Source organism: Salmo salar, chromosome 23 (genome assembly GCF_965601325.2).
Source record: "Salmo salar chromosome 23, fSalSal1, whole genome shotgun sequence".
NCBI classification, from domain to species: domain Eukaryota; kingdom Metazoa; phylum Chordata; class Actinopteri; order Salmoniformes; family Salmonidae; genus Salmo; species Salmo salar.
Genome location: NC_138313.1, coordinates 15,962,678 through 15,976,699, shown reverse-complemented (window position 1 = coordinate 15,976,699; position 14,022 = coordinate 15,962,678). Strand labels below are relative to the sequence as shown.

The window sequence follows — 14,022 nt, the reverse complement described above, 5'->3', positions numbered from 1 at the left end:
GTGCAAATTCAGTACACACAACATTCTATAATAGAATTGGGTTATTTGACGTGCCAAATTAAAAGCTTATTTAACGCGTCAAATAGTGTTATATGACACCAAACGGCGTTCGGCGTTCAATGTGCCTCACCCTAATAATTTGGTCTATTTTCACCTCTTAATTTTGCCTACTGTTCTAACTTGGTGGGTCACAAATAGTCTATAACCTGTTTTAGAGAAATGTAATCATTGAATATTGTAAGAGCTTTCATTTTCTCTTTATATGCCCCATTTATTTATCCTACGGTTCTGACTGGTACAGGGAGTACACTGTAAGAATGGCCCATGTTCTAAATTCTGTCACTGTACATTTCAAAAGTGCTGAACAAAAGGATCAGTGTCCCGCTAGCAGGACAACTTCCGGTGAAACTGGAGAGCGCGCAATGCAAATAAATAATCATAAATATTATGGATTTTAAACATTTAGGTACATATAAGTATCTTATATCGGCTGAAAGCTTAAATTCTTGTTAATCTAACTTCACTGTCCGATTTAGAGTAGCTATTACAGCAAAAACATGCCATGCGATTGTTTGAGGATGGCGCCCCACATCAAAATATTTTTCCACCGGCACAGGTTTCATACATTCACATATAACAATGAAATATTCACTTACTTTTTGAAAATCTATCTCTGCTTTGTCATCCAAAGGGTCCCAGCTATAACATGTAGAGTTGTTTTGTTAGATAAAATCATTCTTTATATCCCAAAAAGTCTGTTCAGTTGGTGCCATCGATATGAGTAATTCACTCGTTCAACTTGCAGAGAAAGGAATCCAAAAATCAAAGCCTAAACTTTATTTTAACAAGTCAAAGTACGTTTCTATTTACTCCTCAGATACCCTAAAATGTAATCAAACAATAATATTTCTTACGAAAAGAAGTATGTTCAATAGGAAACCGATTTTAGCGGGTGCGTAATGTCTTCATGGCGCGCGCATACACGAATTTACAAGACTGTGTCCTTCTGCTAAAACTGATGTTTCTTATTCGTTTTTTGAAGTTACAAGCCTGAAACCTTGAACATAGACTGCTGACACCCTGTGGAAGCCATGGGAATTGCATCCAGGGAGCTAATTCCTAATATAACCTTTCTCTTGCATTTCCAAAAAGATGGTCTCTCAAATTGTTTTAATTCTGGTTGGTTTTTCTTTGGAATTTCTCTTACCATATCCTATTGTGTTATATTCTCCTACATTATTTTAACATTTCTACAAACGTCAAAGTGTTTTCTTTCCAATGGTACCAATTAGATGCATATCTTGTCTTCAGGGCCTGAGCTACAGGCAGTTTACTTTGGGCACGTCATTCAGACAGGAGGTGGAGAAAAAAGGGGCCTAGCCCTAATTAACTTCCTGACTGATGTCTTGAGATGTTGCTTCAATATGTCCACATAATTTTTCTCCCTCATGATGCCATCTATTTTGTGAAGTGCACCAGTCCCTCCTACAGCAAAGCACACCCACAACATGATGCTGCCACCCCCCGTGCTTCACGGTTGGGATGGTGTTCTTCGGCTTGCAAGCCTCCCCCTTTTTCCTCCAAATGTAACAATGGTCATTATGGCCAAACAGTTCTATTTTTGTTTCATCAGACCAAAGGACATTTCTCCAAAAAGTACGATCTTTGTCCTCATGTGCAGTTGCAAACCGTAGTCTGGCTTTTTTTTATGGTGGTTCTGGAGCAGTGGCTTCTTCCTTGCTGAGCAGCCTTTCAGGTTATGTCGATATAGGACTCGTTTTACTGTGGATATAGTTACTTTTGTACCTGTTTCCCCCAGCATCTTCACAAGGTCCTTTGCTGTTGTTCTGGGATTGGTTTGCACCTTTTGCACCAAAGTACGTTCATCTCTAGACAGAACACATCTCCTTCCTGAGCGGAATGACGGCTGCGTAGTCCCATGGTATTTATACTTGCGTACTATTGTTTGTACAGATGAATGTGGTACCTTCAGGCGTTTGGAAATTGCTTCCAAGGATGAACCAGTCTTGTGGAGGTCTACAATTGTTTTTTCTGAGATCTTGGCTGATTTCTTTTGATTTTCCCAATGTGTCAAGCAAAGAGGTCATGAGTTTGAAGGTAGGCCTTGAAATACATCCACAGGTACACCTCCAATTGATTCAAATGATGTCAATTGGCCTATCAGAAGCTTCTAAAGCCATGACATTATTTTCTGGAATTTTGTAAACTTCTGACCCACTGGAATTGTGATACAATAAGTGAAATAATCTGGCTGTAAACAATTGTTGCAAAAATTACTTGCGTCATGCACAAAGTAGATGTCCCTAACCGACTTGCCAAAACTATAGTTTGTTAACAAGAAATTTGTGGAGTGGTTTAAAAACGAGTTTTAATGACTCCAACCTAAGTGTATGTAAACTTCCGACTTCAACTGTACATCTCAATTGTCAGTAGAAACCACTTTTTTAAGCAAGTCTGCCATATCCGCTATGTTTTTTTAAAAGGCAGTAAATGAGGCTGAATGAACTGTTTCGCTGCCAGACAAGGCTCCGCTGAAAGCCAGGTTTAGCAGTGGTAAGGTGTTGGGAGTTTCATGTAGGCCCTAACAGTTTGTGGGCACCATTAGTCACCGTTATAGTGCAATTCATGTTGTGTAGTGGCTTTGCTGGCATGCATCCCGCATTTTTTTTTTTTGCCCCACCAAGATTTACACGCTAAAATCGGCACTGCTACTTGTCAAGGTTCAATCCACCGTACTCTTTTTTTAAGGGTGTGTAACAAAGTAATAACCATATTGAAGACTATTTTATTTTTTATAAAAAGGCTATTCCTATATGTAATTGTCCACATATCTTTCTTTCCAGTCCATTTTGGGTTCTATTCACTGTGTAAATATTAATGTATATTGCCTAAATGTACTTATATGTTTTCTATTGAATCGTATAGTTTTTTGGCTTGTTAACAAAAATATTTTGTTAAAATGTTAGACAATTTCACTTATGTCAGGATTTATTGAACCAAGACAACTAGCAAGATATTCCAGGTTATGGATGGGCAACTTTGATGGGGGTGGGGGGCTACAAACAATGTAGGGTCTGCAGTGGCTTGCAGGTCTGCGTACCCACATCCAAACCCACACTTGCAGTCAAAGCCTTTTGGGGGCCCTAAGTGAAATTGTTGCCCCCCCCCCAATTTTATCAGCCCCCCTCTTGACAGCAGAGAGAAAATATTGAAGGTTTAGAGCATAGAGAAAATGTGGCAGTTTTAAAGCAAGTTTGCTGCAATTCTACACATTTTGGCATAGCGTGGAGAGAAATGTGTCGTGGAAATTCTACATAAGGACACTCGAAGTTAATCTTTGTTTATTAACAGGAAGCTGGAGAGGTCACAGTCAAATGTAGATGCATAATGTTCCGGTCTTAAGTGAGCTCTATCGGGGCAGTCCCGTTAGATCTCTTATACTGCTTACAGACAAATTATATTTGCATGACTTAGCTTATTCATAATAAATTAATCATTTACTTTTGTTTCATGCATGTGACAGACCAATACCTTACAAGGCTTCTACTCTCCAAGCTGAGACCTTGAAAATGAGATATCCCTTTCTCAAAACAAGGTTTTGGGCGTGCTGCCAAATTGCAGATACTGATAATGAGGATTCGTTCAGTCACTTACATGCATGAACACAGAAATTGGTTATTAGAAAAGCACAAACAAACTTTTCCATCACAAATGTTTGCAGTTTTAATATGATATCAGAGTGAAAGTAACAAAATCTAATTGGGTCCCCCCGGTCAGTAATTCGACCATGATTAGATTGGTAAGTCAGTCTAGCATGAAATCTAAAAACGTTTTGATGTCATAGGCTAATTGAGTGACTCAGTAACTGATCCGCAGTTGCCTATCCCTGTTCTAGGTCAATGACCCAACAAACAAACATTACTTTTAAGGGCTGCAGATGCTGCATTACGAACATGACAATATGTCAACAATAAAGATGCTGAATGAACAGCTGAACAAGATAAAGGTAATGGTGCACTTGTTGATCTTTGAAAAAACAATTTGGATAGTAAATTCTTATGCCATTATTTCAATTTAAAATGCCAAATATAAGGCCACTTGTATTTATGTAACACATTGTTTTTGGCTTATTAGGCCTGCAACAGCCTTGACATACAAAACAGCAAGTTATATGAGTTTTGTAAACTGGAATATATTGTTCCTTACAAAAGTTTATTACAAGACTTACAAGTGAAGCAATTTCGATTTCCAGTAACTTCTCTTGGGTAACAGCAAATGTTCGTTCACTTCAGGTTAAGGACCGACATTTTATCCAGGGTCATGTTCAGTTGGTCCGAACTGGAGTGAAACAGGGAAGTACTATCTGCACTTGTCTAATAAGCAATGCTCATATTTTTTCCCCCATTGCAAAACATTTTACGTGTTACTAATGAACACAACCCAGAATTCGCAGGGCTACAACGTGAAGTTTCCCCTATATAGAGGTCTAATGACCAGCTTCCCCTCCCTCACAAAACTGTCCCAAGATCAACACCTAGAGGCAACTTGACCCTACTCCATTCGCATGACTTAAGACCTAGTTCACATGACGCTGATGTGGTCAGCCATGGTGTCCCTGGAGTTCCAGTGGTCGGTGATGAGGTCACAAAGGTGACTGAGCGTGCCCAGAGCCGTGTCCCTCAGCTCCATGTCTCTGTCCAGTGGGTTGCTCTTCAGGGTGAGGAGTAGTCTCTGGGGTGGACGGTGGGTCTCCAACAACTTCCCTAACTCTAGCAGCTCAGGAGGCTGGATGAAGTTGGAGCTATCAACGACAAAGACAGGAAATACAAGATACAGAACGGCTACGGTCCAATTTGCCACCCTTCTCTCAAAGTCTGCAGTTGTACACTCTACATCATGGATTTAACAGTGGAGGAACTGGAAACTCCCTACAGCCAATGCTTACACCAATCCATGACGGGGAGTTTGCAAGCGCACACTTTGGGGGAAGTGTGGAGAATCGGGACAGAGCCCAACTCTCATAAGACAAATTAGGCCTCTTCACAAAATGCCAAAATAGCCTACTGAAATGCTTATAGCAGCTACTTGCCTGATGTTCAGTTCTTTCACTGTGCTTGGTGAGGGTCCTTTGAAGAGTTCCCCCAACACCGTCACAGTCTTGGCTAAAAGGACAAAATAAAAAATATTTGTTTCAATTCATGCATTCTATTTCAAAAATCAAATTCATACTATCCAGAGGTGTAGTAGCTGTGGGTGATGTATTGTTCTCTCTACCTTCTTGCCTTTGTGCCATTGTCTGTGCCCAATAATGTTTGTACCATGTTTTGTGCTGCTATCATGTTGTTGTCATGTGTTGCTGCCATGCCAGGTTGTTGTCATAGGTCTCTCTTTATGTAGTGTTCTGGTGTCTCTCTTGTCGTGATGTGTGCCTTGTCCTATATTTTTTTATTTTAATCCCAGCCCCAGGTCCCCGCAGGAGGTCTGCCTTTTGGTAGGCCGTCATTGTAAATAAGAATTTGTTCATAACTAACTTGCCTAGTTAAATAAAGGTTAAATAAAATAAAAGGTGGCAGGGGACGTAGCAAAAAAAAGTCTGAACGAAACCTATGAAACATAGCTAACTTGGCCTCTTACCGAGGCGGTTTTGAGCCAGGTTGAGAGACTGGAGCGATGAAACCTTTTTGAGAGAATTAACCAGCTGTCGGACGACATCTTCCTTGTCACTGCATTTCTCCAGAAGCCGACAGTCCTTCAATGACAACGCTGTCGTTATGGAGCAGACAGGAGAATAGAATTAGGATGCATCCCAAAAGGCACCGTTTTCCCTCTAGGCCCTTGTCAAACGTAGTGCACTACATAAGGAATAGGGTGCCATTTGAGACATAGCCATAGAATAGACTGACCAAATGCAAGAAGCTTTACTTGTTTGTGATATCTATGCTGCATACCACTTTTTAGAGCCGCATACATGTTAGATAAAAACAACACAGAATTAATATGAATTTTAATACATCACTTGACACAAAAACTACTTCATGGAAATCATTCCTTACCTTCCAACATACAGTAGTTATCCAGTAGCTGGAAGATTGCACAGTGGCAGTCAGACAGGTTGATATCCTCCAAGGTGAGTTCCTTCAGGTGGCGATTGGACTCTAACAGCAGGAACACAAAAACAATTTTACCATATGGAAGAAAATATACCAAAATATCTCCTAAGGCTATGAAGAGTTCCACATGCATTGTACATGAAGTTATTGCTGAAGCAATTGGAAGCACACAAATAAAAAAACAGATAATGCATATTCTAGCCCATTATGTGAGCACAGCAGCATCAACTTACATATACAAAACTGCTATACAATAGCACTTGGATACACAGACTAAGTCGCTCTGGATAAGAGTATCTGCTTAATCTACATTACAAAAATGTTAAATGAAATGTAGTGCTTGTACTCTACGTTGACAGTGGTTTTAAATGACTCCATGTTACCTGCCACTGTGTTGAGGAGGTGGCTGGGTGAGAAGCCAGTTGAGCTGTTGATTCCTGAGACGTGAAGTGAGGTGAGGCGAGGAGAGCGTAGCAACACACACATCAGACTCTCCACACTGGTCCTCAATTTGGGTACTTTCACACACAGCTTCTCCAGTGAGAGTTCTAGCAATGGAAAGTTGGGACAAGTCTCAAATACAATACAAAAATAAATGCTCTTTGTAGACATCCAATTCTCTGCTACTCAATTTAAAAAAGTAAACATTGATATACCATTGTTTTATAAATGCGCATATGCAATCCTCATGTCTTAATATGTTAACCTTTCTTATGTTCAGATTTCACTTTTCTTGTTAAATTAATCTCACCTAACCCGACAACTCACTAAAACTTGATTTTAGTTCAAATCTGCATTTAATCTAAGACTAGGATTACTATGTGTCTGGTAAACAGGCCCCACAAACTACAAGAAAACAAAAACATATTTTGTACAGGTTGGATATGGATAACTTTGGGTGGTCTATATACTAGATTGTTGGCCACCTGCATGGTGTGCAGGCTGGGGAATGCTTCGCAGTGGGGCTCTGTGGTACTCTGCTACAGGGTGGATCTCCATGGAAAATGACCTGAGGGTGGGGCATGCATTCAGCAGGGACTCCATGAGAGCAGGATGGGTCAGGGACCCCACACTCAGCTCAATCAGGGAGCAGCCTGGTGTAGCAGACAGCTGCTGGAGAGACTCTGCCAGGCTCAACGCATCACCCTCCTCAAAGGTCCCTGCAGACAGAGGCATCAACAACAGAAACACTCGTACTGAGTCCCAAATGGCACCCTATACTCTTTATAGTACCCTATTCCCCTTACCCTGGTAGTGCACAATAAAGTGAATAGGGGGCCATTTGAGAGGCAACCAATGAGTGCATTCCACATTCATAAATGTACTTTTTAGCATACCCTTGCTTTGTAATAAACACATAAAGCACAACAGATTGTATAGATTATACACTTACAAGCACTTTGCAGGCTTAGAGAGTGGAGGCACAGCCAAGAAGGCAGGAGAGGAAGCAGTACAGGGAAGACTCCACCCCTGAAGTCATTGATCTTTAGTGAATGGATTTGTCCTTTGTGGCAAATCTCTGTCGAGTGACCAGCCGAGGGAATAAACATCTGGCACAATGGCTTGGGGACCATACATTGGCATGGGGAGCTGGTCATGTCAAGCTCTGCCTTCGCGGAGGCAATACTCAACCTTGGACGCTTGCATGGGGTCCCACCATTATTATCTTCTTCATCAAACTCTTCTTCCTCTGGGACCTGGCAGTTGGCTGCCTCAGCATCTCCAGCGCTGCTTCCTGCAGTGTTTGGCGCCGGGCAACATTTGACCATGTCACCTTGCATGGACTCGATTGGACATTGGTGGCTTTTACTCCGAGGTCCCCTGCCGTGAAGAATCCAAGCCAGCAGACGAGGATCTGGGCTCTGGTTTATGATGACATCACGGGCTGCCCCGTGGTCCAGTAAACGGTGCAGGGTGTATAAGACATCACTGGGCCACTCTCTAAGCTGAGTGCTCTCTCCCAGTTGAATGCACCTTACACCCTTCTCCAGAACGCTCAGAACAGACCTCCTTGCGAAGAAGTAGCCGTGTGGTCGTGATGTTCGAAGAACCAGGTGCTGGATGTATTTGGCCATGACTAACAGAAGGGAGTTAAAGTTGACATTCAGGAGGTATTTTGTATCACCTCCGAACCTGAAGCCATAGAAGGCCAAGTTAAAGAGCTTATGCATGCTCATCTCCCTCCATTCATCTTCGGTGAGTATGGTCTGGAAAAGAAACAAGAATAACATAATAATTAGGACAAAGGAATATAATTCTCTAGAAGGTTTAGTTCAGAACTAGTGTTATAGGGTTCAGAACTAGTGTTTCAGGCTATAGATCACACACATAGCCATCCTTGGAACTAAAACTAGTAAGAACTAGTTATCCGGCTTTTGTTTTGTACTTTTCAACATTCTCAGTGGATTGCCTCACCTTAGTATGTGGTGGAGAGTGAAGTTAACTGCATGATTAAATAGTGAAAAAGCCAGATGTTATAAAGGGGACTATTATGTGGATAAGATACTTACACTCCCTTTGCGAGGCCCAGAGATCCTTCTCAATATTCCTGCCCACACAAAGGAGGTGGAGATTCCTGAAAGACAGACAAATAAAATGTTTAATAGAATAGCAGTAGTTAGCTACCCTCAAAGAGCTACCCCCTGCCTGAAAAATGGTGTGCCTGCCTGCAACATCAGCAGTGTGATTTGAGGCCTGTTGGTTTCATATAGCGCTGGTCCAGTATGTAATTTGGCTGCGCTGATCTCTCCACTGACAGTCATAGTGAGAGCGTAGCTGACAACGCCATGGACCAAAGCTAGGCTTTACAGTACCTACCTTTCCGGTTCACTGCAGGCTGAATTCTATCCAGATCAACAATGTTTAAACGCTGCAGGAGCTCCTTGATCAGTGAGATTGGTAGGTCTAAATGGGTAATAATAAAAACGGTTAATTTTCGGGATATTCACACTGCATTTTATCTTGTTTATCCTCTTTAGGAATACAGTCAGTAAGGAACATTCTAGCTAGTCATTACACATAAGAGTCATTGGACAAAGGAGTCTTCTGCATGGGGGAGTTTTGTTAAGAGCCCCAAAGCTCAATCTGAACATTAACAAATGTCGCTTGAGGTACAGTTTTGGAAGCATATGGACCTTATCTTTCATATCTGTGAGAAATAATTTTCAAAAAACAAAAAAGGTTACACACCTTGATAGGATTAGTGTTCCCACACAGCCATATCTCCATGTTACAGCGCTTGTTTGACAACAGGCAATTAGCACAGGTGGTTGTCTATCTATACTAGAGGTCGACCGATTAATCGGAATGGCCGATTAGGGCCGATTTCAAGTTTTCATAACAATCGGAAATCTGTATTTTTGACCGCCGATTTGGCCGATTTAAAAAAAACATATTTTTAGACCTTTATTTAACTAGGCAAGTCAGTTAAGAACACATTCTTATTTTCAATGACGGCCTAGGAACGGTGGGTTGACTGCCTTGTTCAGGGGCAGAATGACAGATTTTTACCTTGTCAGCTCGGGGATTCAATCTTGCAACCTTACGGTTAACTAGTCCAACGCTCTAACCACCTGCTTTAAATTGCACTCCACGAGGAGCCTGCCTGTTACGCGAATGCAGTAAGAAGCCAAGGTAAGTTGCTAGCTAGCATTAAACTTATCTTATAAAAAACAATCAATCATAATCACTAGTTATCTACACATGGTTGATGATATTACTAGTTTATCTAGCCTGTCCTGCGTTGCATATAATCGCTTAGGTACACGTTGCTCCAACCATAAACATCAATGCCTTTCTTAAACTTAATACACAAGTATATATTTTTAAACCTGCATATTTAGTTAATATTGCCTGCTAACATGAATTTCTTTTAACTAGGGAAAATGTGTCACTTCTCTTGCAAACAGAGTCAGGGTATATGCAGCAGTTTGGGCCGCCAGGCTCGTTGCGAACTGTGAAGACTATTTCTTCCTAACAAAGACAGCCGACTTCCCCAAACGGGGGATGATTTAACAAAATCGCATTTGCAAAAAAAGCACAATTGTTGCACGACTGTACCTAACCATAAACATCAATGCCTTTCTTAAAATTAATACACAGAAGTATATATTTAAACCTGCATATTTAGCTAAAAGAAATCCAGGTTAGCAGGCAATATTAACCAGGTGAAATTGTGTCATTTTGCGTTCATTGCACGCAGAGTCAGGGTATATGCAACAGTTTGGGCCACCTGGCTTGTTGCGAACTAATTTGCCAGAATTTTACGTAATTATAACATTGAAGGTTGTGCAATGTAACAGGAATATTTAGACTTATGGATGCCACCCGTTAGATAAAATACGGAACGGTTCCGTATTTAACTGAAAGAATAAACGTTATAGTTTCCGGATTCGACCATATTAAATGACCTAAGGCTCGTATTTCTGTGTTATTATGTTATAATTAAGTCTGATTTGATAGAGCAGACTGACTGAGCGGTGGTAGGCACCAGCAGGCTCGTAAGCTTTCATTCAAACAGCACTTTCGTGCGTTTTGCCAGCAGCTCTTCGCAATGCTGCAAGCATTGCACTGTTTATGACTTCAAGCCTATCAACTCCCGAGATTAGGCTGGTGTAACCCATGTGAAATGGCTAGCTAGTTAGCGGGGTGCGCGCTAATAGCTTTTCAAACGTCACTTGCTCTGGATGGGTAACGCTGCTTCGAGGGTGGCTGTTGTCGATGTGTTCCTGGTTCAAGCCCAGGTAGGAGCGAGGAGAGGGACGGAAGCTATACTGTTACACTGGCAATATTAAAGAGCCTATAAGAACATCCAATAGTCAAAGGTATATGAAATGCAAATCGTAGAGAGAGAAATAGTCCTATAATTCCTATAATAACTACAACCTAAAACTTCTTACCTGGGAATATTGAAGACTCATGTTAAAAGGAACCACCAGCTTTCATATGTTCTCATGTTCTGAGCAAGGAACTTAAACGTTAGCTTTTTTACATGGCACATATTGCACTTTTACTTTCTTCTTTGTTTTTGCATTATTTAAACCAAATTGAACATGTTTCATTATTTATTTGAGGCTAAATTGATTTTATTGATGTATTATATTAAGTTAAAATAAGTGTTCATTCAGTATTGTTGTAATTGTCATTATTACAAATAAATAATAAAAAAACGGCTGATTAGTCGGCATCGGCTTTTTTGGTCCTCCAATAATCGGTACCGGCGTCGAAAAATCATAAAATCGGTCGACCTCTAATCTATACTGAACAAAAATATAAAATGCAACATGCAACAATTTCAAAGATTTTACTGAGTTACAGTTCATAAAAGGAAATCAGTCTATTGAAATAAATTCATTAGGCCCTAATTTATGGGTTTCACATGACTGGGTATACAGATATGCATACCTTTTTAAAAAAACGTAGGGGTGTGGATCAGAGAACCAGTCAATATCTGATGTGACCACCATTTGCCTCATGCAGTGAGACGCATAGAGTTGATCAGGCTGTTGATTGTGGCCTGTGAAATGTTGTCCCACTCCTCTTCAATGGCTGTGCGAAGTTGCTGGATATTGGCGGGAACTGGAACACGCTGTCTACAAGTCGATCCAGAGCATCCCAAACATGCTCAATAGGTGACACGTTTGGTGAGTAAGCAGGCCATGGAAGAATTGGGACATTTTCAGCTTCCAGGAATTGTGTACAGATCCTTGCGACATGGGGCTGTATATTATCATACTGAAACATGAGGTGATGGCAGCAGATGAATGGCACGACAATGGGCCTCAGGATCTCGTCACGGTATGGCTGTGCATTGAAATTGACATTGATAAAATGTAATTGTTTGTTGGCCGTAGCTTATGCCTGGCCATACCCTAACCCCACCACGGGGCACTCTGTTCACATCGTTGGAGACGGCTTATAGTAGAGAAATTAACATTACATTATCTGGCAACAGCGCTGGTGGACATTCCTGCAGTCAGCATGACAATTGCACACTCTTTCAATTCAGATCTTGAAACATGGGTGCAACACTTTACATGTTGCATTTATATATTTTTTACGTGTAGCATGCTCTGAACACCTGTGTGTAAACGTAATTCAAGAAGTGTAGTTTGGTTGGAGGCATCCATAGCTGTATGGATCTTCGCAAAACACCTACAATATAGTTCATTTTTTATTTAAAGGATTCTTTATCGACGAAAGATAAGGGCCATATGTTTCAAAAGCCGTGTCGCAAGCTATGATTAGACGTTTCTAAAAGTTAAAACTGCGTCGGGATTGTAGTTCACATGAGTCAGTCCTGGGCCAAGTTAATAATAGCTGAAAACTGTATGGAGAAGGCAGAATGCCACCTAGCGTTTGAGAGCTGGGTTGGGTACCAGCCCATTCATGTATTGTACATGCATTAGCTAAAATAGCTGAGTAACACTTAGCTTTGATGCAACCAAGATCGTCTTTTGTCCAGCACAATGTAAAAACTCCCTTGGTTGCATCGAAGTTGAGACACTTACCAAGAGCTTTCTTGTCTAGCACATCCATGTGACGACTCACTGTTTTGAGGCATATCTCCTTCAAGGTGGGTGTATTGCTGAAAGAAACTTTGGCATCCTGCCACTCCTTGGCTCTTCTAATTTGTTCAAGGTAAGGAGCAGGCATGCTCAGTCTCAGATGAAAAGCGAGGCAGATTAAATAAACATGCAGAAGATCAGCTCCACAGATTTCAGTCAGAATATTTGCTAATACTCAAGAGTTCAGCTGCGCTATTTCATCATTTAGGCATAATACCTAAAAAAGATAGCAAAAAAACGAGCTAACTAACCAGCAACTGGTTTAAAAAAAATGAAAAAAACTCCAGATATCTCTTCAAATTGATGCAGGTAGTTGTTTGGTTCCTGTAGACTTCTGGTTAATCACTTTCTATCAAGATGTCATCGTTGGCAAGGATAAAGAAGTACTTCCGGGTCACGTATTTTTGGAATCCTTCAGAATAATAGTCCCGTCCTGTATACGTTGTAAATTAATAATTAGGGAGAAAATTATGGAATATATGCACAATTATCGATATATTTCATACTCGTTATCATACAAAGAATAATTAAACGTATTTCTATAAGATATGTCATTATTTTATAAAATAATAATCAAATCGTACAAGTCATACATTGAAAGCTGGCCTAAAATCTATGTATTCAAACTTTGCTAATATAAACATTATAACTAATGCTCATGAATTTAAACAATATATTTACAAGAATATCAACACAACTTCCATTGGGTTCTTTTGTGATTTCAGCAAATGCCCTTGGCGAGGGACATCACATCTCAAAGGTCCCAGGCTTTCAGTTCCTGAAAGACAAAATTACATTTCTGAGAATCATGCACCATATAACATTCAACAGATGATTATTCTTTCACATCCAGTCTTGGAAAAGTACATCAAATAATCATTTTCCAGTAAGATCACACTGACTCTAGAGACCCAAAACCTCAAAATATGTCCATAAAGATTGTCTTTCAATAAACCCTCCAGTACAATTGATAAGATTGCTTAATTTGTTGTATGAGTCATTCATTACACAACAGGCGTTTCATGAAATTATATTTTCCTCAAATGCATGACTTCCTTGATCTCATTAGTCATTTAAATAAAAATATCAAATTTATTAAATAATTTATATAAATAAGAATAATTCAAAGATAACTTGTTATTTCATGTAAGTCATTCAAAAATGAATACGTTATCGTAAATCCATATGAAAGTATAGAGCTTTAATTAATTATTCAGCTCCAACTTTCTAAGTAAATACTTAATTTCTGTCAACACACAACAGACACTCTCTCGTACCCTTGTGACAAAATCGATTAATGTTTCCTCCAAAAAGGACTGCTTTGG

At 40.2% G+C, this 14,022-nt stretch overlaps 1 protein-coding gene across 1 annotated transcript; it reads right to left on the bottom strand.

The window, feature by feature from the left end:
- Positions 1–3,345: 3,345 nt before the first annotated feature.
- lrrc41 (leucine rich repeat containing 41) lies at positions 3,346–13,077 on the bottom strand. Its single transcript, XM_014169174.3, has 10 exons — positions 12,641–13,077; positions 8,949–9,035; positions 8,642–8,706; positions 7,525–8,338; positions 7,058–7,291; positions 6,515–6,679; positions 6,075–6,176; positions 5,656–5,784; positions 5,111–5,183; positions 3,346–4,822 (listed from the first exon to the last, which is right to left on the bottom strand). Exons 1-10 carry the CDS (start codon positions 12,783–12,785, stop codon positions 4,603–4,605), a joined length of 2,034 nt encoding a protein of 677 aa, XP_014024649.1. The 5' UTR covers positions 12,786–13,077; the 3' UTR covers positions 3,346–4,602.
- Positions 13,078–14,022: the final 945 nt, after the last annotated feature.

Bases quoted from the DNA above. Each gene is read 5' to 3' on its own strand.
- lrrc41 (XM_014169174.3), bottom strand. From the start codon at position 12,785: ATGCCTGCTCCTTACCTTGAACAAATTAGAAGAGCCAAGGAGTGGCAG. The intron at 5,184-5,655 runs GTAAGAGGCCAA...TTGTCCTTTTAG, and splicing joins CCTGGCTCAAAACCGCCTCG to CCAAGACTGTGACGGTGTTG. The intron at 4,823-5,110 runs GCAAGTAGCTGC...TGTCGTTGATAG, and splicing joins GTGAAAGAACTGAACATCAG to CTCCAACTTCATCCAGCCTC.